General features: G+C 45.3%; 1 protein-coding gene across 1 annotated transcript; it reads left to right on the forward strand.

Moving 5' to 3' along the window:
* The first annotated feature begins 11,151 nt into the window (after positions 1 to 11,151).
* LOC123427771 (receptor protein kinase-like protein ZAR1) lies at positions 11,152 to 18,830 on the forward strand. The gene is made up of 2 exons (XM_045111886.1): positions 11,152 to 13,279; positions 17,896 to 18,830. The coding sequence occupies exons 1-2, from the start codon at positions 11,728 to 11,730 to the stop codon at positions 18,609 to 18,611; spliced, it is 2,268 nt and encodes a 755-aa protein (XP_044967821.1). The 5' UTR covers positions 11,152 to 11,727; the 3' UTR covers positions 18,612 to 18,830.
* Positions 18,831 to 27,379: the final 8,549 nt, after the last annotated feature.

Raw genomic sequence — 27,379 nt, forward strand, 5'->3', positions numbered from 1 at the left:
AACGAGAAACATTTCCTTAGTCCTTTTCAGGTACTTAAGGATATTCTTGACCGCTGTCCAGTGTTCCGCACCGGGATTACTTTGGTACCTCCCTACCAAGCTTATCGCAAGGTTTATATCAGGTCTGGTACACAGCATGGCATACATTAGAGAGCCCACGGCTGAAGCGTAGGGGACATAACTCATCTTCTCTCTATCTGCTGCCGTGGTCGGCGACTGAGTCTTACTCAATCTCATACCTTGCAAAACTGGCAAGAACCCTTTCTTTGAGTTTTCCATATTGAACTTCTTCAGTATCTTGTCAAGGTATGTACTTTGCGAAAGACCTATGAGGCGTCTCGATCTATCTCTATAGATCTTGATGCCTAATATGTATGCAGCTTCTCCAAGGTCCTTCATTGAAAAACTCTTGTTCAAATAGGCCTTTATGCTCTCCAACATCTCTATATCATTCCCCATCAATAATATGTCATCCACATATAGTACGAGGAAAGCTACAGAGCTCCCACTCACTTTCTTGTACAGACAGGCTTCTCCGTAAACCTCTATGAACCCAAAAGCTTTAATCACTTCATTAAAGCGAATGTTCCAACTCCGAGATGCTTGCACCAGCCCATAGATGGAGCGCTGGAGCTTGCATACTTTGTTAGCACCCTTAGGGTCGACAAAACCTTCTGGTTCCATCATATACAACTCTTCCTTAAGGTTCCCGTTAAGGAACGCCGTTTTGACGTCCATTTGCCAAATTTCATAATCATAAAAGGCGGCAATTGCTAACATGATTCGGACTGATTTCAGCTTTGCTATGGGAGAGAAAGTCTCTTCGTAGTCAACTCCTTGAATCTGTCGAAAACCCTTTGCGACAAGTCGAGCTTTGTAAACGGTTACATTACCGTTTGCATCAGTCTTCTTCTTGAAGATCCATTTATTTTCTATGGCTCGCCGGTCATCGGGCAAGTCCACCAAAGTCCATACTTTGTTCTCATACATGGATCCTATCTCGGATTTCATGGCCTCAAGCCATTTGTTGGAATCCGGGCCCGCTATCGCTTCTTCATAGTTCGAAGGTTCACCGTTGTCTAACAACATGATTTCCATCACAGGGTTGCCGTACCACTCTGGTGCGGAGCGTACCCTTGTGGACCTTCGCGGTTCAGTAGTAACTTGATCCGAAGCTTCATGATCATCATCATTAACTTCCTCTTCAGTCGGTGTAGGTACCACAGGAACAACTTCTTGCGCTGCGCTACTTTCCTGTTCGAGAGGGGGTGTAATTACCTCATCAAGTTCTACCTTCCTCCCACTTACTTCTTTCGAGAGAAACTCTTTCTCTAGAAAGGATCCGTTCTTGGCAACAAAGGTTTTACCTTCGGATCTAAGATAGAAGGTATACCCAATAGTTTCCTTAGGGTATCCTATGAATACGCATTTCTCCGCTTTGGGTTCGAGCTTTTCTGGTTGAAGTTTCTTCACATAAGCATCGCAGCCCCAAACTTTAAGAAACGACAACTTAGGTTTCTTGCCAAACCATAGTTCATATGGTGTCGTCTCAACGGATTTAGACGGTGCCCTATTTAAAGTGAATGCTGCAGTTTCTAATGCGTATCCCCAAAATGATAGCGGTAAGTCGGTGAGAGACATCATAGATCGTACCATATCTAATAAAGTGCGACTACGACGTTCAGACACTCCGTTGCGCTGCGGTGTGCCAGGCGGCGTCAGTTGTGAAACGATTCCACACTTCCTTAGGTGTGTGCCAAACTCGTGACTTAAATATTCTCCTCCACGATCAGATCGTAGACATTTAATTTTTCTGTCACGTTGATTCTCAACCTCATTCTGAAATTCCTTGAACTTTTCAAACGTCTCAGATTTGTGCTTCATCAAGTAGATATACCCATACCTACTCAAATCATCGGTGAGAGTGAGAACATAACGATAACCACCGCGAGCTTCAACGTTCATTGGACCACACACATCAGTATGTATTATTTCCAATAAGTCGGTTGCTCTCTCCATTATTCCTGAGAATGGAGTCTTAGTCATCTTGCCCATGAGGCACGGTTCGCATGTGTCAAATGATTCAAAGTCAAGAGACTCTAGCAGTCCATCAGTATGGAGCTTCTTCATGCGCTTAACGCCGATATGACCAAGGTGGCAGTGCCACAAGTATGTGGGACTATCATTATCAACTTTGCATCTTTTGGTACTCACACTATGAATATGTGTAACATCACGATCGAGATTCATCAAGAATAAACCATTCACCAGCGGAGCATGACCATAAAACATATCACTCATATAAATAGAACAACCATTATTCTCTGACTTAAATGAGTAGCCGTCTCGCATTAAGAAAGACCCTGATACAATGTTCATGCTTAAAGCTGGTACTAAATAACAATTATTAAGGTTTAAAACTAATCCCGACGGTAGATGTAGAGGCAGCGTGCCGACGGCGATCACATCGACCTTTGAACCATTCCCGACGCGCATCGTCACCTCGTCCTTGGCCAGTCTCCGCTTATTCCGCAGTTCCTGCTTTGAGTTGCAAATGTGAGAAACAGCACCGGTATCAAATACCCAGGAGCTACTACGAGCGCTGGTAAGGTACACATCAATAACATATATATCACATATACCTTTAACGTTGCCGGCCTTCTTGTCCGCTAAGTATTTGGGGCAGTTCCGCTTCCAGTGACCCTTTCCCTTGCAGTAGAAGCACTCAGTCTCAGGCTTGGGTCCGTTCTTTTTCTTCTTCCCGGCATCTGGCTTACCGGGCGCGGCAACAGCTTTGCCGTCTTTCTTGAAGTTCTTCTTACCCCTGCCTTTCTTGAAACTAGTGGTCTTGTTGACCATCAACACTTGATGCTCCTTCTTGATTTCTACTTCTGCAGACTTGAGCATCGAGTACAACTCGGGAATGGTTTTCTCCATCCCTTGCATGTTGTAGTTAAGCACAAAGCCTTTGTAGCTTGGTGGGAGAGACTGGAGGATTCTGTCAATGATAGCATCATCCGGAAGTTCGACTCCAAGTGAAGTCAGACGACCGTGTAACCTAGACATTTTGAGTATGTGCTCACTGACAGAACTGTTCTCCTCCATCTTACAGCTGAAGAACTTGTCGGAGACTTCATATCTCTCGACACGGGCATGAGCTTGAAAAACTAGCTTCAGCTCTTGGAACATCTCATATGCCCCGTGTTGCTCAAAACGTCTTTGGAGCCCCGTTTCTAAGCTGTATAACATGCCACACCTGACCAGAGAGTAGTCATCACTCCGCGCTTGCCAGACGTTTAGAATGTCCTGGGCTGCTGCGGGAGCGGGAGGGTCACCTAGCGGCGCATTAAGGACATAAGCCTTTTTACTTGCTTCAAGGATGAGCTTCAGGTTGCGAACCCAGTCCGCATAGTTGCTACCATCATCTTTCAGCTTGTTTTTCTCTAGGAATGCGTTGAAGTTGAGGTTGACGTTGGACATCTACAATATTTATAAAGACAACTTTTAGACTAAGTTCATGACAATTAAGTCCATTTAATCAAATTAAGTATGAACTCCCACTTAAATCGACATCCCTCTAGTCATCTAAGTGATACATGATCCATGTTGACTAACCCGTGTCCGATCATCACGTGAGACGGACTAGTCACCATGGTGAGCAACTTCATGCTGATCGTATTCAACCATACGACTCATGTTCGACCTTTCGGTCTCTTGTATTCGAGGCCATGTCTGTACATGCTAAGCTCGTCGAGTCAACCTAGGTGTTTCGCGTGTGTAAATCTGGCTTACACCCGTTGTATGCGACCGTTAGAATCTATCACACCCGATCATCACGTGGTGCTTCGAGACAACGAACCTTCGCAACGGTGCACACTTAGGGGAATACGTTCTCGAAATTTTAAGAGGGATCATCTTATTATGCTACCGTCGTTTTAAGCAATACGATGTAAAACATGATAAACATCACAATGCAATCATATAGTGACATGATATGGCCATTATCATCTTTGCTCTTTCGATCTCCATCTTCAGGCATCACATGATCATCATTGTCACCGGCGTGACACCATGATCTCCATCATCATGATCTCCGTGAAGTCGTCACGCCAACTACTACTATCACTACTACTATGGCTAACCGTTAGCAATGAAGTAAAATAGTAAGCACATGGCGTTGCATCTCATACAATAAATTAAGACAACTCCTATGGCTCCTGCCGGTTGTCATACTCATCGACATGCAAGTCGTGAAACCTATTACAATAACATGATCATCTCATACATCATACATGCAACATCACAACTTTGGCCATATCACATCACATGTCAAACCCTGCAAAAACAAGTTAGACGTCCTCTAATTGTTGTTGCAAGTTTTACGTGGCTGATTTGGGTTTCTAGCAAGAACGCCTTCTTACCTACGTGACAGCCACAACGATGATATGCCAAAGCTATTTACCCTTCATAAGGACCCTTTTCATCAAATCCAATCCGACTAGAGTAGGAGAGACAGACACCCGCTAGCCACCTTTATGCACGATGTGCATGTCTGTCGGTGGAATCAGTCTCACGTAAGCGTACGTGTAAGGTCGGTTCGGGCCGCTTCATCCCACAATACCGCCGGAAAAGAATAAGACTAGTAACGGCAAGCAAATTGACAAACCATCGCCCACAACTTTTGTGTTCTACTCGTGCATAGAATCTACGCATAGAAAACCTGGCTCGGATGCCACTGTTGGGTAATGTAGCATGAATTCAAAAACTTTCCTACGCATGTTCAGATCTTCCTATGGAGAGACCAACAACGAGAGAGGGGTAAGAGCATCTTCGTACCTTTGAAGATCGCTAAGCGGAAGCGTTGCTAGAACGCGGTTGATGGAGTCGTACTCGCAGCGATTCCGATCTAGTGCCGAACAACGGCACCTCCGCGTTCAACACACGTGCAGCCCGGTGACGTCTTCCGCACCTTGATCCAGCAAGGAGGAGGGAGAGGTTGGGGAAGAAGACCAGCAACACGACGGCGTGGTGTTGGTGGAGAGACGAGGTCTCCCGGCAGGGCTTCGCCAAGCGCCGGCAGAGAGGAGGAGGAAGAAGTGCAGGGCTGCGCCGAGGGAGAGGGAAAACCGTGTCCTCCAAAGGCCAAAAGTGCCCACTATATATAGGGGAAGGGGAGAGGGGGTGCCACCCCTAGGGTTCCCACCCTAGGGGGTGCGGCAGCCCTCCCAGATGGGGAAAGTGGCGGCCAGGGCAAGGAGGAGGGGTGGCGCACCCCTCTGGTGGGCCTAAGGCCCACCTTAGTTAGGGTCCCCCCCTTCCCCTTTTTTCTGGTGCACATGGGCTGGATGGGGGCGCACCAGCCCACTTAGGGGCTGGTTCCCTTCCCCACTTAGCCCATCTAGCCTCCCGGGGTCGTCACCCCCCTTCGGTGGTCCCGGTACGTTACCGGTGATGCCCGAAACACTTCCGGTGTCCGAAACCATCCGTCCTATATATATCAATCTTTACCTCCGGACCATTCCGAAGCTCCTCGCGACGTCCGGGATCTCATCCGGGACTCCGAACAACTTTCGGTAATCTCGTATAACAATTCCCTATAACCCTAGCGTCATCGAACCTTAAGTGTGTAGACCCTACGGGTTCGGGAGACAGGCAAACATGACCGAGACACCTCTCTGGCCAATAACCATCAGCGGGGTCTGGATACCCATGGTGGCTCCCACTAGCTCCACGATGATCTCATCGGATGAACCACGATGTCAAGGATTCAATCAATCCCGTATACAATTCCCTTTGTCTGTCGGTATAGAACTTGCCCGAGATTCGATCGTCGGTATACCTATACCTTGTTCAATCTCGTTACCGGTAAGTCTCTTTACTCGTTCCGTAGCACGTCATCGTGTGACTAACCCCTTAGTTACATTGAGCTCATGATGATGTTCTACCGAGTGGGCCCAGAGATACCTCTCCGTCACACGGAGTGACAAATCCCGATCTCGATTCGTGCCAACCCAACAGACACTTTCGGAGGTACCCGTAGTGCACCTTTATAGTCACCCAATTACGTTGTGACGTTTGATACACCCAAAGCACTCCTACGGTATCCGGGAGTTGCACAATCTCACGGTCGAAGGAAAAGATACTTGACATTAGAAAAGCATTAGCATACGAACAATACGATCTAGTGCTAGGCTTAGGATTGGGTCTTGTCCACCACATCATTCTCCCAATGATGTGATCCCGTTATCAATGACATCCAATGTCCATGATCAGGAAACCATGATCATCTATTGACTAACGAGCTAGCCAACTAGAGGCTTGCTAGGGACACATTGTGATCTATTCATTCACACATGTATTACTGTTTCCTGTTAATACAATTATAGCATGAACGATAGACGATTATCATGAACAAGGAAATATGATAATAACCATTTTATTATTGCCTCTAGGGCATATTTCCAACACTTGTGCCCCTGTCTCTGCGACCGGGCCCTTCCACCACAGGGTCATGCTTGCTTTAGAATTCCCTTCATGCATCCTGCTCCTTCCCATGGCTGATCTGCCCAATCTCTCATAAGGCCTATTGAGTGGCTGCACCACTCTCGCTTTCCTCTCTTGAATGGCGGGGCAGACCTTCCCCTTGTCATCTTTAGCTCCGCCTGGTCCTTCCCATCGGTGTCCGGGACTCGTGTGGTGCTACCTCTTTGCAGGATAATGTCGGGATCTCAAACACCCTCTCCAACCACGATCGGGTTTCAGTGTAAGATTAAATCGGGACATTTTCAGTACATACTAGGTTAGAAACATAGCAACAAAAACCACAATGCCTGGAGAAGTTTGAGCCTTGGCTTGGAAGGGGATTTTGCTTTCACCCGACCCGATTTGAACGTGTTATACCAAACACAAAACCAAGAGCTCCCAGGGAGCGGTCCTATACGGCGCCTTCATCACCGGTTAGGCAAACCGGCGCCTGCAAAGCTCCTTCTCGTGGGCCGGCCCATGTAGAACGCGCCGGTTCTTAAAAATCGAAAAAAAGTTCATAGAAATTTTAAAAAAACCAGATTTGCGAAAAAAGTTCACCAAATTTTGAAATATATTTATATATTTTCAAAAAGTTCACAAACTTCAAAAAAAATCATTGATTTAGAAAAAATCATCGATTTTCAAAAAAGTTCATAAATTTTAAAAATAGTTCATCTATTTTGAATAAACTTCAAGAATTTTAAATTAGATTCACCTGTTTAAAAAAGTTCATAAAGTTAACAAAAAGTTCATCAATTTTTAAAAAAGTTCAAGATTTTTTGAAAAAGTTCATCAATTTGTAAAAAGATTCACGGGCTAAAACATAGATCGAATCTCTAAATGGGCCGGCCCATAGCGGAGCGCTGCAGGCGCCGGTTAGCAAAAATTGCCTTTAACCGGCGCCTTTGGCGCTAAATAGGGCTTCCCCTCCCGAGGCGGCAAGAAGAGGAGGCTTGCTAATGGCAGGCGTAAAAAAACTGCTCACGCCGGCCCACTTTGCTCGCGAGCGATTTTTACATTTCTTTCTCTCTTTGGTTGTTAGTCATTTTTTAAATGGCTATTTGTTTCTCTTGAGCTAGATATTTGAAAACCTATTTAAAATAGGAAATATTTTAGAAAATTCTTAAATGTGTGTTTTATACTCTCTCCGTCCCAAAATAAATGACTCAACTTTCTAGTAACTCTAGTGCAAAGTTAGTATAAAGTTGAGTCATTTATTTTGCGATCGAGGGAGTATATAGTTAAGTGTATATTAAAATAAGTTCACCATATATTCAAAAATGTTTAGTGTGTATTTACTCATCATTTTAAAAGTTCAATATATATAGCAAAGTTATTCACCGTATATATAAAAAATCCAGTGTGTATGAAATATGTTTTCCATATACCAAAAACATTCATTTTATATAAGATTTGTTTCCATATGTTGCAAAAAATATAGAAAATAAAAATATGGAAAAAATAAGAAACCATAAAAATAGAATAATGAGCAAAACGGGAAAAGAGAGAAAAAAAAACGAATCGAAAAACCACACACAGAGAAAACAACCTCCAGTGACGAGCAAAAAAAAAACAGAAAGAGAAACGAGCAGTAACACAGAGCGAGAGCTATATCACGACTATAGCGAGTATACCTGTCGTCTCGCCCGATCTTTTCTCCCTCGTGTATCTGCTGGACGCTCATTCGCCCATTTGTCTGTTTTTTCCCTTTGCTGTACGCTCGCTTGCGGTAGTTTTTCGGGTCGGTCGTTGCACCGGTTTCGTTCGGTTTTTCTTTTCTCTTTTTAAAAAAATCTTTTTTGCTTTATTTTGTTTGTTCTTTCAGTTTTCTTTGTTTCATCACCAGCTTTCTTAAGTTTTCTGTCTTTCTTTGGTTTGCAACGGTTTTCCTTTATTTTTTAATGATTTCATTGGTTTATTCTTCTCTTTCTATTTTTCTACGTTTCTTTCTCCTGGTTTCAGGCGTTTATTTCTTTTGTTCTTCAGTTTTATTTCTTTCTTTCTTAGGTTTTCTTTTTTATCTCTCGGTTTTCAATGTTCTCATTTTTTTACACTGGTTTTCTTCACTTCTATTTTTTTCCTTTGGTTTCCTTTATTGAGTTTTATGGTTTTCTTTGTTTTTCCTTGTTTCTAATTTTTTATTATTATCATTTTTCTGTCGTTCCTTATGGAACAGGAAACATTTGTGAATATGTGAAATATTTTTTATGTACACGTTGCAATTTTTTATTAACATTTTCTGAACATATAGTTTGATAAAAATCTATTTTATACATAGTCTACTTTTTTTTAAACATCAGAAACATTTTTATACACACATTTAATATTTTTCTAACATGATTAACCCTTTATTATACTTTTATATGTCTAAATTTTGTCATAGACATTCTACACTTTTTAAATGTCAGGGATATTTTGTATATACACGTTTCGTATATTTTAGGTACATGATTAATGTTTTTCAAATATACTTTTTATGTCCTTTATGCATTAAGAATTATGTATTTTTTTAAAGATCACAAACTTTTTTATACATGTTTAACATATTTTAAATACATGATTATATTTTTCATATATATTTTAATGTATACTTTTTTTTTGCATAAACAAAGTACATTTTGTTTATACATCATGAACATTTTTAATGCATTTTAAAATACATGATTTATAATTTTTCACATAGATTTTGATGTTTACTTTATTGCAGACGTTGCACATTTTTTTGTACATTATTGATATATTTCTATACACATTTAACATTTTTCAATGTGTGATTAACATGTTTCATTTATTCATGTATAGTGATTTATATAATATTTTATTTGGAATGTTTTGAAATATAATGAAAAGTAATAAAAATAAAGAGAAATATGAAAACAAAAGGAAATAAAATATCGATCTAAGGGATTTCATGTGCTTATGGACACTCGGAATGAGAAAGAGACAAGAGAAAAATCTTGCGAATAACACATAAAATTAAATTTCAATTTAGCAAATTCAATACCCACGATCTTGTGTGTAATTACATAGGGCTACACGGCTATGCCTCGGCCCATGGTCTGAGGGGATTACTCACACATTGTAATCATATCACAGATGGACAATATTGTAGATGGCATTAATAGATGAATGGTTGTATAGATTCTTACAATATCACCTCATGTGATGGATCAATTACAAGTATGGAAAACCATGGGGAGAATGGCTATGGAGATGGAGATGGCGGAGGCTAGGGTTTCTGGGAATGTTGGTGGTGATCCTGGCGACTGTTCTACTCTTCGGGGTTGTTGGCGATTGTTCTGTTGCGAATGGGGTCTCGGGCCTTTTGCAAAGTTTGTCAGGGATGACATCACGAAGCTGGTGACGCATCGCAGAAGCATCATACTCCTACCCGCCACCATCTTCTTCTCTAGATCTCCAGTGGCGTGTCTAGATGACTTTGCTTGGTCTCCACACTTTATATTTCCATGTATAGCTTCATTTTCTTCTCTTTATTGGTCAATTTGCCTTGGAAACATCCAAGTTTATTAGTTATTAGTGTTAAGATCGAGGGATATTCTTGGAATATTCAAGTTTATTTGATTTAAACAAGTTTAAAAATATACACTCGTCACCTTCAAAGGGACCCAAGTATTCCTGACAGTCTTGTTCATTGAAATGAGCACCATGGAACTGAGCCTCACCCGCTTGACCGGGGAGATACCATTTGTTGCAACTTCCAAGAAATGACATCGTCCACGTCATCATTGAGCCGAGAGGATGCTTAGAAGCTCAAGGTACTTAGGAATATGGTCCATGGAAAAAAAATCCCCAATCAACTTGATATGTTTTATCCACGCATTCCCATTAAGGGCATGTCGAAGTCATATTGCTTACTTTTTTTTCTTTGAGTCCTAATACACAAGGGGGACAATGTCTTTCGTTCTCCTTCCATCTAGCCATGACGCGTACTAGAAAGGCATCTTGGTGCCATTTTCTATCGGGATGTACATGCAACATCACAAGGGTTGCCCATTACAACCCACAACTTGGTCGTATTGGCCCACTCAAGCCATGGCCAGTGCAATCGCAATGCCCTCGCAAAATTCTCAAGCTCGAGAACATCAAGGCCCCCAAGGTGTGTGGGGGCGCATGATTTCCTGCGAGGTGAGGACAAACTTGACCAAAGTAGTTCGACCACTGGTAGTGATATTCCTCCCCTGTCACGAAGGGATCTTTGCCGCAATTTTATCCTTGAACAGCCGGAGGTCCAGTCTCTTGAGTTTCCACACGGAGAGTGGTAGGACATGATATTTGATCAGGACAGAAGCTTGTGTGGCCGGCAAGATTTGCAGGATGTTGTGAGGTTGAGGACTGCTGCAGTGAATAGCTACCACAAAAATATTTTGAAACTTGGTAAAAAAGACTAGTCATCTCGTCAAAACACTCCAAAATAATCGTGGAATTTTGGACGTCCTGCTTGATGGGGGCAACAAAGATAGCGGCAACCCTAGCATGGAAGGATGTGCGGAAGGTGGTCCTCTTCTACCAATCTTGTGCAAAAGGTTGTGGAATGTGGAAATAATGGTGCATAGAGATAAAAACAAGAAGATCAAAGCCATGTTTCCAACACACAAATAGGCAGACATCTGAATGGCTCTATTTTGAGATGCATGTGGCAAACGGCAGGTGCACGAACAGAGCTCACTCACTCACCAACCAGTCCACCTAAAGGCCATAACCACAGGAATGATTACCTGGCCGTCCTCCAGTCTTCTGCTCACCGCAACGTCCTTCATCATACTCTACAGTCTAGCCACGAAGCGCACATACACACAACTTTGCTTCCCTTCCACTCCCCTCCTCCGCACGTCTCTCTCCAGCTACTGTGACCTCCATTGCACAATCTGGGGCCCTACCCACTCTAATGAAGACAGCCACCATTAACCATCTTTCCACACGTAACCACTTCCTCACTAACATGGCCAAAGAAAAGGGAGAAAATTCCATCACCACTGGAGTAGCAGCTCGCATGCACGCCACACCACAACACCTTGGAAACCCAAGGTGTCCACTCAATTCCAACTGCAGTGCTGCCCCAGATCTGTCGGTTTCTATAACCTGTAACCTCTGCCACTGACAGTTAGTGTTAGACTCTCGGCCTCTCAGTCACACACACACTCTGACACAAACAGTAGCTCGGTAGAAGAGTGTGTTCTGCTGATGAGGACGGTGCCGACCACGATTCTCCTCCTGCTGCTGCTCCTCGCACTGCCGCCGCCGGCAGCCGTGGCGCTCACCGACGACGGCCTCGCGCTGCTGGCCTTCAAGGCGGCCGTGACCGACGACCCGGCCTCGGTTCTCTCCAAGTGGTCCGAGTCGGACGCCGACCCGTGCCGGTGGCCCGGCGTCACCTGCGCCAACATCTCGTCGCAGCCGCGCGTCGTCGGCCTGGCCGTCGCCGGCAAGAACGTGGCCGGCTACATCCCGTCGGAGCTCGGCTCGCTGCTCTTCCTCCGCCGGCTCAACCTCCACGACAACCGCCTCACTGGCGGCATCCCGGCCGCGCTCTCCAACGCCTCCTCACTCCACTCCATCTTCCTCTACAACAACGCGCTCACCGGCAAGCTCCCCGTGGCGCTCTGCGACCTCCCCCGGCTGCAGAATCTCGACGTATCCAGGAACTCGCTCTCCGGCGACCTGCCGCTCGACCTCCGGAATTGCCGGAGCTTGCAGCGTCTTATCGTCGCCAGAAACGCCTTCTCTGGCGAGGTGCCCGCCGGTGTTTGGCCGGAGATGTCCAGCCTGCAGCAGCTCGACCTCTCCTCCAATGCCTTCAACGGCTCCATCCCGCCGGACCTCGGGCAGCTCCCCAAGCTCTCGGGCACGCTCAACCTCTCGCACAATGAGTTCTCTGGCATCGTGCCGCCGGAGCTCGGCCGCCTCCCGGCGACCGTCACGCTCGACCTCCGCTTCAACAACCTCTCCGGCGCCATCCCGCAGACGGGCTCCCTCGCCAGCCAGGGCCCCACCGCGTTCCTCAACAACCCCGCCCTCTGCGGCTTCCCGCTCCAAGTTGCCTGCCGAGCCGTCCCACCGCCGACGCAATCTCCGCCGCCACAAAACACCACTTCATCAACAGCCTCTGCCTCTAACGACAGCCAGCATCAGCCGATTAAATCAAGCCTGATTGCGCTTATCTCCGTCGCCGACGCCGCCGGCGTCGCCCTCGTCGGCATCATCCTGGTGTACATATACTGGAAAGTCAAGGACCGGAGGGAAGGCCGCCGGGGCCGTGGCCGTGCAATCGCAGAAGACGACGACGATGACGATCGAAACAGGGGGCTCTGCCGCTGCATTTGGGGCCGCCGCGGCAGAGGTTCGGTGGACGGCTCGGATGGCTCGTCGGACGACGAGGAAGGAGGAGACGGCAAGTGCAGCGGCGCCGACGGGGAGCTTGTAGCGATCGACCGGGGATTCCGGATGGAGCTGGACGAGCTGCTCCGTTCGTCCGCGTATGTGCTGGGGAAGGGAGGGAAGGGGATCGTGTACAAGGTGGTTGTGGGCAATGGCTCGACGCCGGTGGCCGTTCGGCGGCTGGGCGGCGGCGGTGGTGGCGCTGAGAGGTGCAAGGAGTTCAGGTCGGAGGCGCGGGCGATGGGGCGGGTGCGGCACCCCAACATGGTGCGGCTGCGCGCTTACTACTGGTCACCCGACGAGAAGCTCGTCGTCACAGACTTCATCGGCAACGGCAACCTCGCCACCGCGCTGCGTGGTAAGTAACACCGGTCAACTCTCTTTTTACATAACAACGCCGGTCAACTCGCATACTGCTCTTTTGCTTTGAACAAGACTTACTGCTCCTGGTGATACGTATAACTTGAAGCCAAATTCATTTGAATAGTAAATCATCTTAGTAATAGTGCTCCTTATTGTCATACTCCATGTTCTTGGAGTACTAATAGAGTGTGTGTTAATTACTTTTTTATTTTATTCTATGTTGCTTGATTAGATATTAAATGCACGACAACAACATTGAAATGTGATGTAATATCTCTGTACCATAACACTTGTAGCTGAGGTATTAGTGTTTTACAACAACAAGTATTTAGATATAGAGGGAGTAATATATATAACCAATATAACCAATAATGACATGTGGCAAGAATTTCAAGCCTGCAAGGGACATAACTTTTGCCAAACAAAAAACATAGAGTTAGGGTATGGTCTCTCCTGGTTTCAATCCACGACACACCATCAAATAAAATTTGACATCTCTCACTCACCCACCCGCAACTCCTCACCCTCCTCTTCCGCCTTGCCTCCTCCTCATCGTCGGGCAAAGCCCGCGGTACCGACGGCGGGGGATCATTTCCATTCACATGTAGCTAACGGTGTCTACACGTGGATAGTCGAGCTGTCATTTGCACATGGTCCACCAACGCCCCGGGAATGAATTTGGTGTGTGGCTAATGCGTGGATCAAGCGTAATCGTGTTGCACCTCGGTGTGCAATCCCTCTTGAGCGTTTCTACGGGGAACTCTGACGTCGGCGATGACGCTTGCTTGGCGTGGTGGCTCGAACATGCGGATCCGACATAACCCCAATGTGTTGTTCGATGTGGTGACAGGCGTGGGCTGGTGCAGCTCATGGTGGCGAGGCATTATGATTCATGCCGGTCCGATATTGTGCACCATGTGTCGAATCGGTCTCGTGGGAAGGTTGTGCAAGGCGTCGTGCTCCTCTCCCTCGCCAGTGCGGACGGGTCCTACCAAGGCCAACTTTGGATCCATCACGGGCCAGAGTGAGCATTGGTATCTAGGTCGCACATCTCGGGGAGGCCACTGTTAGGCGCAAATGACAACCATCGGCAAGATGGTTGTGCGGCAATGATCTAAAGCGACGTGGTGGTGTCTTTCCTTCCGGTGATTTCTACTTTGGCCCGCCTATTTTCTATGTGAGCATGACGGTAGAATGGTGGATAACAACTATGGTGAGAGACATAGCTCCTAGGTGACAACCCATGATCTAGCCTTCTCGCATGAGATCCCCGTGCGGCTACCTTCCTGAAATTGTTGGTTTGAAGATGTGCTTGGAAAGTTATAGTCCATGGTCTAATGTCTGGTGGACCAGCCAGTTTTGACATGTAAGTGGCAATTCATTGTTGAAGGTGTTGTCTTGGAGCTTCGCGCCCTTTTATGTGCTAACATATCACTTTTAGGTTTGGAGGTAAGATTTAAAGATGCCTGAGTGAGGCATGTCCTATCCATATGACCTCAGTTTGTTTTAAGACGATTTGGTCTACATAAATGCTTGGCTTTGCATTGCATTGTTTTTCTAGAATTGTTTGGATTGTTTATCACATATGTCACGTGATGCATTGTTGTGTGCATCAATGGACGCATAGGCGAAACCTATCCTTTTTAGGGAGGGGAAGGGAGGTGATACGACCTTTTTCGCGGAATGTCATGCCTATTGACTGTCCCATAGGAAAAACAACGAACTTGTGTTCAGGATGTTTAGGTGGATGTTAATTTTTCTATAGAATTTAGTGCCAAAAAACACCCCTAGAAAAGATTTGATATAAAAAAATCACATACAAAAAATAACTTACATGCGTTTGAATCAAACGAACCCTTCATATGTTACAAACAATTTACATGTGTTTTCCCAGTCTTCCCAAACAGGGGAACGGTACTAAAGTCAAATTTCACATGGATCATCTCACTGTAGAATCCCGCCTCTAAACTATAGCCGGTTGGATTTAGGTCAAACGCCTCAAAACTCCACCCGCAAAGAAAAAAAAAATGCCTCAAAACTTGACTAGATTGACAAATAGGGTAGAAACAAGCGTAAAGCATGATTTGATTGGTAGAAAATCCCCGGCCGGGATCGGCTCTTGGTGGCAAACGGCCTGCCGTGCGACCGAGGCATCATCACGGCATCAACAGTTTCCTAACGGACGACGGACGCACTGGTCCGGTCAGGCGATTCGATCCGCTGCAAGACAGGCGGCGAGAGCGAGAGCTTCCAAACACCGCACCGACCTGTCCCCGGATGGGGATGGGGATGGACCACGCTCTGCCATTCATGCCGGGCATCTCCTCCTTGTCGATCGGGCGGATGGCTCCAGTGGCATGCAAAAAAAATTCATTTTTCCCTCGTGTTTTTGCTCGTGCGTGCTCTCTAATAACAGCAGCGAGCTATTGCTTTATGCTTGATGATGAAAACCGAGGGAGTTGCTAGCGTGACTTAAGAGCTAAGAATCACGCCATCAGCTTTGGCCGCCCACTGATTGATTGAATATACCGCACCAAAATCTTGTATTGTTCATGGTGTACACGCAAACTTTATTACAGTCCAAAAAAAAAAACCTCGTGAGATCAAATCATTTTTGAAGGTATATCCCCCATACTTGCACTTGCACAATACTGCCAAACCAAAGAGGGAGAGAGCAAAGGAATGCCTTTACAGCATCCTGATTCCTGCCTGGAAGGGAGAAAGGAAGTGGAACCCTTTGTCACTGTCATGGCCTAACAGAATGATCTTCTGGGGCTAAATACGAACCCGGAAAAGTCTTCCACGAGCCAAAAGAAGAGGCGATAATTGAGGCTGCATGCGGAGGCACGCCTCGGCGACGCGCATGCGTGAGCATGATCAACGCTTTTGATTACCGGGTGATCAAATGATGGACGTAGTGCTGAGGCTGCTGTTGATGCCCGCCTTTCTCTGTGGCTTTTGGGCCTTGATAGGGCAAAGGTTGACAACTTTTGCGATGACGCCATAATAAGTAGTGTGTGTAGGTACTGTGTGAGGCCACGCGCAGGCAGCAACAATTAGGAGTACCACTGTCAAGTGGATGACAAATCAGCCACGACGTGGCCAATTAATGCTCACTGCACAAGTCCCTCGGGCCGCCTGCAATGCACAAGTGCTTAGATGTGGTGTTAAGCACAACGTGCTCATATGCAGTGTCCGTGGACGGTGGCATGGCTGCTTGTGTCTGAGGGAAGCACAAAAGTTACAAGAGCGTCTCCAATGGCATTCCTCCAACGGACGACTTTAATTTTTCGTGGACGTGTGTTCTTGAACAGCCTGTCCACTGAGGTTGTACTTTAATTTTTCTCAATTCAAAATCTAAATTTAGACATTCGATGGAATTTAACTATTACTTTCAAACTATACAAAATTAATCTAAATTAAACTACACTAAGTAGCGGATGACGACCTCATAGGCAGTGGCGAAGCTTGGGCCAAATCTTAGAAGGAGGGCCAAGGAGGGGCAAATCTATGAGGTTTAGCCTGTTTTTATAGAACATAAACACACAAAAACTAACTAGCAATGAGTGATTTTTTCATGAGCTTGGGGGGCACCGCCCAGGTTGCCCCATGAAGCTCCGCCACTGCTCATAGGCATGGTCTGGCATGGCTCAAGGCCATGTTGGACCGTCGTCATCGTCACCACTTCCGTTGATGTCATTTTTGTCATCATCGTCGTGATTGCGAAGGTACCACATCGTGCAGCTGTCGAGGCGCTCCTCCGACATCATCTTCTTCTAGTCCATCGAGGTCGGACAGCGACCGGAAGCAATGAGGAGGCAGCTGGGGTTGTATGAGTGTAGGGAGTGAGAGTGAGAGCAAAAATGAGGGGGTTCGATTAAAAAGCGATGGGAAACAGGTTTTTGGCCGATATGTCGGACATCTGAACACCCTACTTAGGTACTCGATTTTGGGTTGGACTGGAAAATCTCATATGTTCATTCGTGCCCCATCCAATATAATCGTCACCGCTGAAGGTTTGAAAAGGTCCAGACCGTTCGATCCTGATATATAAAGATGAAATCCATTTTGAAGGACTAAGCTTTGGTATCTTAACTGCATCTGCCTTTGGTTATATGACCAGCCATTTGTTGAGCCCACCTGTCATACACTCGAAGACAATACACTCAAAAACAAGTGCAGTAAGTAACTAAGTTGCGTCCGCCTTGGAGATGTAGCAAAAGAACCACGGTTTTGCTGAAACACATAAGTATTGCACATCTGAATCATATACTCTACTAATATTGTATGGAATCATATAATCTTTACGTGAAATTTTGTGTGGACTTTTTTTTAATATTTGATTTAATCATTTAGACGAACAATAACTATGTCATATTTACCTGTGTCCTAGACACACACCAAAGGACAATGCAACACCTGCCCAGTGAAACTGGGAAAGAGATAGTAGCAGTACTTGATCCGGTGATGTGGACACACCACTCTACTAATTAAATGGCCATTAATTCTGTCTGGAGCAACAACAACAAAAATCCTTAATCAATGCCCGCCAATTATGGTTAGTAGCAATATACACATGCTAACTTTTAGTTACCGCGTCAAACGTTGCAGGTCGCAGCGGTGAACCTGTGCTGTCGTGGCCGGCGCGGCTGAAGATCGCCAAGGGCGCGGCGCGCGGCCTGGCGTACCTCCACGAGTGCAGCAGCACCCGGCGGTTCGTCCACGGCGAGGTCAAGCCGTCCAACATCCTCCTGGACGCCGACTTCACCCCCCGCGTCGCCGACTTCGGCCTCGTCCGCCTGCTCGCCATCGCCGGCTGCGGCCCCGACGGCACGCTGCCGTCCTCCGGCGGCGGCCTCCTCGGCGGCGCCATCCCCTACACGAAGCCGGCGCCGGCGCAGGCGCAGGCGAGCGGCTACCGAGCGCCCGAGGCGCGCGCGCCGGGGGCGCGGCCGGCGCAGAAGTGGGACGTGTTCTCCTTCGGGGTGATCCTGCTGGAGCTGCTGACGGGGCGGGGGCCGGCGGACCACGCGTCGCCGTCGACGTCCGCGTCCTTCTCGGGGCCGTCCACGACGACGACGGACCGGTCCGGGAGCGCGGAGCACGAGGCCGTGCCGGAGGTGGTGCGGTGGGTGCGGCGCGGGTTCGAGGACGCGCGGCCGGTGGCGGAGATGGTGGACCCGGCGCTGCTGCGGGAGGCGCCGACGCTGCCCAAGAAGGAGATCGTCGCCGCGTTCCACGTCGCGCTGGCGTGCACCGAGGCCGACCCGGAGCTCCGGCCCAAGATGAAGACCGTCGCCGACAGCCTCGACAAGATCGGGTCCTGAGCATCACGGCCATTCAATGGCTTACGCTGCCACGATATGTGCTCATGACAGGCTCTTCGGAGAAAGTCTCATTTTACTTTCTTTCCTCTCTCTCTCAAGGTCTTCATATTCTTTTTTTCATTTCTTGTAATTGGGGTTTTCTTGGCTATTTGTTCTGACAAAATTAACGATTTTGTGATCATACAACAACATATATAGAGGTGTACTTTTCGGCGTCCATTCCATAAAGATTAGGTTTGCATGCACACCACCACGATGCATTGGCTGCAACTGGGGCGAGCAAGGCCGACCAGAGTACCTCCCGTGCCTAGCGAGTAGCCTCGACAAATCTCAATCTCTGAATTCTGGGTCCGCCTTAGTCCGTTCAGAACGAAATCATTATTCTGACGTTCTTAATGATCTTTGTCACAAACTGAACTCGATATAGAAGTATTTCACAATCTGATCTTTTTGACAACGTCATAGCTCATGACATTAGTGTCCAACATAGAAACATTAAGCTAGATAGCGTTTTTGCCCTTGTCCACTGCCATGCCGAGCACGCGTACGTGACATACCTAAAACACCGAGCTAGATGTTGTTTCTGAAAACACCATTGGTCCTAGCGTTTCTATGTAGGACTACGAAGTACCGATACACTGATACGCCGATACGGGTACGGCGATACGGGATACGGCAATTTTTAAAAACAGCAATTCAGCGATACGGCAAGCATATATAAATAATAATAAAATAACATGCAATAAAAAGTAACATAATAAATGTACGAGATGATAACAAAATACCGACCCACTGGTTGTCTAATTACTTCCATACCTTATTGTTTCTCATTTTAAAATCTCACTATCATCAATGAATAATACGTCCAATCGGTCATAGACTATCACAGTATAATTTAGACTGTAATATCTATTAACATGACAATATAAAATTAATAAATCTTTTAAAATTAAAAACTTGAGATTGTCAAATGACAAACATATATAAAGAGCAACTTTGGATTGCACGAGTGGGCCAAATAATGATTTGCACAAGCAACATCCTTAACAAGCACTTTTATCCAACTACTACATTAGTACAGTCCACGTGCACTACCTATATGAACAGATCAACGATACATCAAGGCATGGGCAATACACAACGGCGATACTTTGAGGATACGCGTATCACCATTTCTTTTAAATTGAAAATGACGATACTTCAGGAATACGAGTATCGAAGGCGTATCTGAAGTATCGGAGTATCGGCGAAGTACTGAACGGCGATACACAAGTTTCTGAAGTATCGGTGCTTCGTCAGAGGCCTCGGCATTTCTATGTTGTTTGGAAACGCCAAGCTGCCCTACATAGAAACGCCAGGGTCAGTGGCGTTTCCAGAAACGGGATCTAGCTCGGCATTTCTGGTATGTCATGTACACGTGCTCGGCCTGGCAGTGGACAAGGACATAAACGCTATCTGGCTCGACATTTTATGTTGGGTAGTAACGCCACGGGCTATGGTGTTTGCCAAAAAGATCAGATCATGAAATACTTTCATGTCGAGTTCAGTTTGTTACAAAGATTGCTGAAAAGTTCAAAACAGTGATTTCGGCCGAGCATCTATGACGAGGCAAATGGTCCAATCACTACTACTCGTAAAAATGTGGTCCAGACGAACGACTTAAACCGGCCTGAAACGTTCGGTCTGATTGACATCCTTCATATCCAAGCCAAATATGAGGCCGATATAAGGAGGACCAGATGTGATTGGGCGCGTCTGTCATGTCGGACCCGATTCACGCTGACCCACTCTATTTCACATATATTCATTCTAATTCCCTTTCCAAACCAAACCCTAGCCACCTCCCTGCACTCCACACTGTCACCCAAGCTCCCTTTTGGCGATCTCCGGATTTCTACGACATGGCGGACAACAGATCCGAGTCCTACACATTCAGACCCATCGACTATAAACTCATCCCACGTGGCCCCAAGGAGGAGATTGTTGGGGAACGTTGCATGGGAAACAAAAAAATTCCTACGCACACGAAAACCTATCATGGTGATGTCCATCTACGAGTGGAGATTAGATCTACGTACCCTTGTAGATCGCACAACGGGAAGCATTAAGAAACGCGGTTGATGTAGTGGTATGTCTTCACGTCCCTCGAACCGTCCCGCGATCTGTCCCACGATCTGTTCCGATCTAACTCTGAACAGACGACACCTCCGCTTTCAGCACACATACAGCTTGATGACGATCTCGGCCTTCTTGATCCAGCAAGAGAGACGGAGAAGTAGATGAGTTCTTCGGCAGCGTGACGGCGCGCCGGTGTTGGTGATGATCTATTCCTGCAGGGCTCCGCCCGAGCTCCGCAGAAATCTAATCTACACGAAGAACTACGAGGTGTAGGTTTGAGTTGCACGTGGCAAAGTTGTGTCTCAAAACAGCCCTAAACCTCTAGTATATATAGGAGGAGTCAAGGGGTGGGGCAAAGCCCTAGGGCGCCGGCCAAAGGAGGCCTTCCTTGGGTCGGCCAAAGTGGGAGGGAGGAGTCCTACTCCAATCCCACTTGGATTAGGACTCCTTCCTTAATTTCCCACCTCTTTTGCATTCTTCACTTCTTCCTCATGTGCTTTCCTTCGATGACTTTGTCAGCCCATTATACATTATTATGCATCCAATAAACCCACGTGAACCCCTTGGGGCGTGGTGGGCCCACCCAGTGGCCCCCCGGAACCCATTCGTCACTCCCGGTACACTGTCGGCAATGCCCGAAAACTTTCCGGAATCCAAACACCAACTTCCTATATATCAATCTTCGTTTCCGGACCATTCCGAAAACCCTCGTGACGTTCTGATCTCATCCTGGACTCCAAACTACCTTCGGTCACCAACACATATAACTCAACTATACTAAAACATCATCGAACCTTAAGTGTGCACATCCTGCGGGTTCGAGAACTATGTAGACATGACCTGAGACACTTCTCGGTCAATATCCAATAGCGGGACCTGGATGCCCATATTGGATCCTACATATTATACGAAGATCTTATCGGTTGAACCTCTGTGCCAAGGATTCATATAATCCCGTATGTCATTCCCTTTGTCCTTCGGTATGTTACTTGCCCGAGATTCGATCGTCAGTATCCGCATACCTATTTCAATCTCGTTACCGGCAAGTCTCTTTACTCGTGATGTAATACAAGATCCCGAGACTTACATTTAGTCACATTGCTTGAAAGGCTTGTTTGCGATGTTGTATTACCGAGTGGGCCCCGAGATACCTCTCCGTCACACGGAGTGACAAATCCCAGTCTTGATCCATACTAACTCAACGGACACCTTCGGAGATACCTGTAGAGCACCTTTATAGTCACCCAGTTACGTTGCGACGTTTGATACACACAAGGTATTCCTCCGGTGACAGTGAGTTATATGATCTCATGGTCATAAGAATAAATACTTGACACGCAGAAAACAATAGCAACAAAATAACACGATCACATGCTACGTTTATAATTTGGGTCTTGTCCATCACATGATTCTCCTAATGATGTGATCCCGTTATCAAGTGACAACACTTGCCTATGGCCAGGAAACCTTGACCATCTTTGATCAACGAACTAGTCAACTAGAGGCTCACTAGGGACAGTGTGTTGTCTATGTATCCACACATGTATTTGAGTTTCCAATCAATACAATTCTAGCATGGATAATAAACGATTATTATGAACAAGAAAATATAATAATAACTAATTTATTATTGCCTCTAGGGCATATTTCCAACAGTCTCCCACTTGCACTAGAGTCAATAATCTAGTTCACATCACCATGTGATTTTAACGAATCCAACACGCATATAGTTCTGGGGTTTGATCACGTCTTGCTCGTGAGAGAGGTTTTAGTCAATGGTCCTGAATCTTTCAGATCCGTGTGTGCTTTACAAATCTTTATGTTATCTTATAGATGCTGCTACTACGTGCTATTCGGAAATACTCCAAATATCTACTCTACTATACGAATCCGTTTTACTACTCAGAGTTATTCGAATTAGTGTCAAAGCTTGCATCGTCGTAACCCTTTACGGCGAACTCTTTAATCACCTCCATAATAGAGAAAAATTTCCTTAGTCCACTAGTTAGTAAGGATAACTTTGACCGATGTTTTAGTGATTCAATCCTGGATCACTCCTTGTACCCCTTGACAGACTCATGGCAAGGCACACATTAGGTGCGGCACACAGCATGACACACTTTAGAGTCTACGACTAAGGCATAGGGGATGACCTTCGTCCTTTCTCTTTCTTTTGTCGTGGTCGGGCTTTTGAGTCTTACTCAAATTCACACCTTACAACACAGCCAAGAACTCCTTCTTTGCTTATCTATTTTTAACTCCTTCAAAAACTTGTCAAGGCATACATTTCATTTGAAAGTTCTGTTTAGCATTTTGATCTATATCCATAGATCTTGATGCTCAATGTTCAAGTAGCTCTATCCAGGTCTTCCTTTGAAAAACCCCTTTCAAACAACCTTTATGCTTTACAGAAATTCTACATTACTTCTGATCAATAATATGTCAACCACATATACTTATCAGAAATTCTATAGTGCTCCCACTCACTTCTTTGGAAATACAAGTTTCTCATAAACCTTGTACAAACCCAAAAGCTTTGATCATCTCATCAAAGCGTATATTCCAACTCCGAGATGCTTGCACCAGTCCATAGAAGGATCGCTGGAGCTTGCATACTTGTTAGCATCCTTAGGATCGAAAAAACCTTCTGGTTGTATCACATACAACCTTTCCTCAAGAAAACCGTCGAGGAAACAACGTTTTGACATCCTATGTGCAATATTTCATCAATAATGCAGCAACTACTAACCTAACTCCAACAGACTTTTAGCATCGCTACGATTGAGAAAGTCTTATCATAGTCAACTCTTTGAACTTGTGGGAAACATCTTTGCGACAAATCGAGCTTTTCTTAATGGTGACTTTTCACCATCATCGTCCGTCTTTATTTTAAAGATCCATCTTTACTTAATAGTCCTACGACCATCAAGTAGTTCTTCCAAAGTCCACACTTTGTCTTCATACATGGATCCTCTTTCGGATTTCATGGCCTCCAGCCATTTGTCGGAATCCGGGCCCACCATCGCTTCTCCATAGCTCTTAGGTTCATTGTTGTTCAACAACATGACCTCCAAGACAGGGTTACCGTACCACTCTGTAGTAGTACGCGACCTTGTCGACCTACGAGATTTGTAGTAACTTGATCTGAAGCTTAATTATCACCATCATCAGTTTCCACTTCAATTGGTGTAGGCGCCACAGGAACATCTTCCTGCGCCCTGCTACACACTGGTTGAAGTGATGGTTCACTAACCTCATCAAGTTCCACCACCCTCCCACTCAATTCTTTCGAGAGAAACCTTTCCTCGAGAAAGGACATGTTTCTAGAAACAAACACTTTGCTTACGGATCTGAGATAGGAGATGTATCCAACTGTTTTGGATATCCTATGAAGATGCATTTATCCGTTTTGGGTTCGAGCTTATCAGACTGAAACTTTTTCACATAAGCGTTGCAGCCCCAAACTTTCAAGAAACGGCAGCTTAGGTTTCTCCAAACCATAGTCTATACTGTGTCATCTCAACGAAAATACACGATGCCCTATTTAAAGTGAATGCGGTTGTCTCTAATGCATAACCCATAAATGATAGTGGCAATTCGATAAGAGACATCATAGTATGCACCATATCAAATAGGGCGTGGCTATGACGTTTAGACACACCATCACACTATGGTGTTCTAGGTGGCATAAATTGTGAAACAATTTCCACGTTGTCTTAACTGTGTACCAAAAACTCGCAACTCAAATATTCATCTCTGTGATCATATCGTAGACAGTTTATCCTCTTGTCACGACGATCTTCACTCTGAAATAGCTTTGAACTTTTCAACATTTCAGACTTGTGATTCATCAAGTAAGTACTCCTGTATCTACTTAAATCGTCAGTGAAGTAAGAACATAACGATATCCACTGCGTGCCTCAGCACTCATTGGACTGCACACATCAAAAATGCATTACTTCCAATAAGTTACTTTCTTGTTTCATGTGGTATGATTTGCATGTCTCAAGTGATTCAAAATCAAGTGAGTCCAAACGATCCATCTGCATGGAGTTTCTTCATGCGTTTATACCAATAGGTATGGTTTGCATGTCTCAGACGTTTCAAAGATGAGCGAGGACAAAGATCCATCACTATGGAGCTTCTTCATGCACTTTATACCGACATGACTCAAGCGGCAGTGCCACAAGTAAGTGGTACTATCATTACTACTTTGTATCTTCTGGCACCAATATTATGAACATGTGTAACACTACAATCAAGATTCAATAAACCATTGAGGGTGATTATTCAAGCAAATAGAATAACTACTATTACTTTTAAATGAATAATGGTATTGCAATACACACGATCCAATCATGTTCATGCTCAACGCAAACACCAAATAACAATTATTTAGGTTTAACACCAATCCCGATGGTAGAGGGAGCGTGCGATGTTTTGATCACATCAACCTTGGAAACACTTCCAACACTTATCGTCACCTCGCCTTTAGCAAGTCTCCATTTATTCCATAGCTTCCATTCGAGTTACTAATCACTTAGCAACCGAACCGGTATCCAATACCCTCGTGCTACTAGGAGTACTAGTAAAGTACACATCTATATCATGTATATCAAATATACTTATGTCAACTTTGCCAGCCTTCTTATGTACCAAGTATCTAGGGTAGCTTTGCCTCAGTGACCGTTCCCCTCATAACAGAAGCACTTAGTCTCGGGTTTGGGTTCAATCTTGGGTTTCTTCATTAGAGCAACAACTGGTTTGTCGTTTCATGAAGTATCCCTTCTAGCCCTTGCCCTTCTTGAAACTAGTGGTTTTACTAACCATCAACAATTGATGCTCCTTCTTGATTTCTACTTTCGCAGTGTCAAACATTGTGAATCGCTCAAGGATCATCATATCTATCCTTGATATGTTATAGTTCATCACGAAGCTCTAGCAACTTGGTGGCAGTGACTTTGGAGAACCATCACTATCTCATTTGGAAGATTAACTCCCACTTGATTCAAGCGATTGTTGTACTCAGACAATCTGAGCACATGCTCAACGATTGAGCTTTTCTCCTTTACTTTGTAGACAAAGAATCTTGTCGGAGGTCTCATACCTCTCAACAAGGGCACGAGCATGAAATCTCAATTTCATCTCTTAGAACATCTTTTATGTTCCGTGACGTTTCAAAACGTCTTCGGCGCCTTGCTTCTAAGCCATTAAGTATTATGCACTGAACTATCACGTAGTCATCAGAAACGTGTATGTCAGATGTTCACAACATCCACAAACGATGCTCGAGGTGTAGCACACCGAGTGGTGCATTAAGGACATAAGCCTTCTACGCAGCAATAAGGACAATCCTCAGTTCTACAAACTCAATCCGCAAAGTTGCTACTATCAACTTTCAACTAAATTTTCTCTAGGAACATATAAAAAACAGTAGAGCTATAGCGCAAGCTACATCATAATTCATAAAGACCTTTTAACTATGTTCATCATAATTAGAGTTTAACTAATCAAATTACTGATAAACTCCCACTCAAAAAATACATATCTTTAGTCATTTGAGTGGTACATGATCCAAATCCACTAACTCAAGTTTGATCATCACGTGAGTTGAGAATAGTTTCAGTGGTAAGCATCTCTATGCTAATCATATCAACTATACGATTCATGCTCGACCTTTCGGTCTCTTGTGTTCCGAGGCCATGTCTGCACATGCTAGGCTCGTCAAGTTTAACCCGAGTGTTCTGCGGTGCAACTGTTTTGCACCCGTTGTATGTGAACGTTGAGTCTATCACACCCGATCATCACGTGGTGTCTCGAAACGACGAACTGTCGCAACAGTACATAGTCGGAGAGAACACAATTTCATCTTGAAATTTTAGTGAGAGATCACCTTATAATGCTACCGTCGTTCTAAGCAAAATAAGGTGCATAAAAGGATTAACATCACATGCTATTCATAAGTGACATGATATGGCCATCATCTTGTGCTTCTTGATCTCCATCACCAAAGCACCGACATGATCTTCTTGTCACCGATGCCACACCATGATCTCCATCATCATGATCTCCATCATCGTGCCACCATCGAGGTTGTCGTGCTATCTATGCTATTACTACTAAAGCTACAACCTACCAATATAGTAAACGCATCTGCAAACACAAACGTTAGTTTAAAGACAACCCTATGGCTCCTGTCTGTTGCCGTAGCATCGGCGTGCAAGTCGGTATTAACTATTACAACATGATCATCTCATACATCCAATATATCACGTCATGTCTTTGGCCATATCACATCACAAGCATACCCTGCAAAAACAAGTTAGACGTCCTCTAATTTGTTGTTGCATGTTTTACGTGGCTGCTATGGGTATCTAGTATGATCGCATCTTACTTACGCAAACACCACAACGATGATGTGCAAATTGCTATTTAACCTCTCTCCAAGGACCGCCTTGGTCAAATCCAATTCAAGTAAAGTTGAAGAAACAGGCACCCGCCAGTCATCTTTATGCAACGAGTTGCATGTTAGTCGATGAAACCAGACTCTCGTAAGTGTACGAGTAATGTCGGTCCGGGCCGCTTCAATCCAACAATACCGCTGAATCGAGAAAAGACTAAGGAGGGCAGCAAATCGAAAATCAACGCCC

The sequence above is a fragment of the Hordeum vulgare genome, chromosome 2H, assembly GCF_904849725.1.
Source record: "Hordeum vulgare subsp. vulgare chromosome 2H, MorexV3_pseudomolecules_assembly, whole genome shotgun sequence".
Lineage (NCBI taxonomy): Eukaryota > Viridiplantae > Streptophyta > Magnoliopsida > Poales > Poaceae > Hordeum > Hordeum vulgare.

Bases quoted from the DNA above. Each gene is read 5' to 3' on its own strand.
- LOC123427771 (XM_045111886.1), top strand. From the start codon at position 11,728: ATGAGGACGGTGCCGACCACGATTCTCCTCCTGCTGCTGCTCCTCGCA. The intron at 13,280-17,895 runs GTAAGTAACACC...CAAACGTTGCAG, and splicing joins CCTCGCCACCGCGCTGCGTG to GTCGCAGCGGTGAACCTGTG.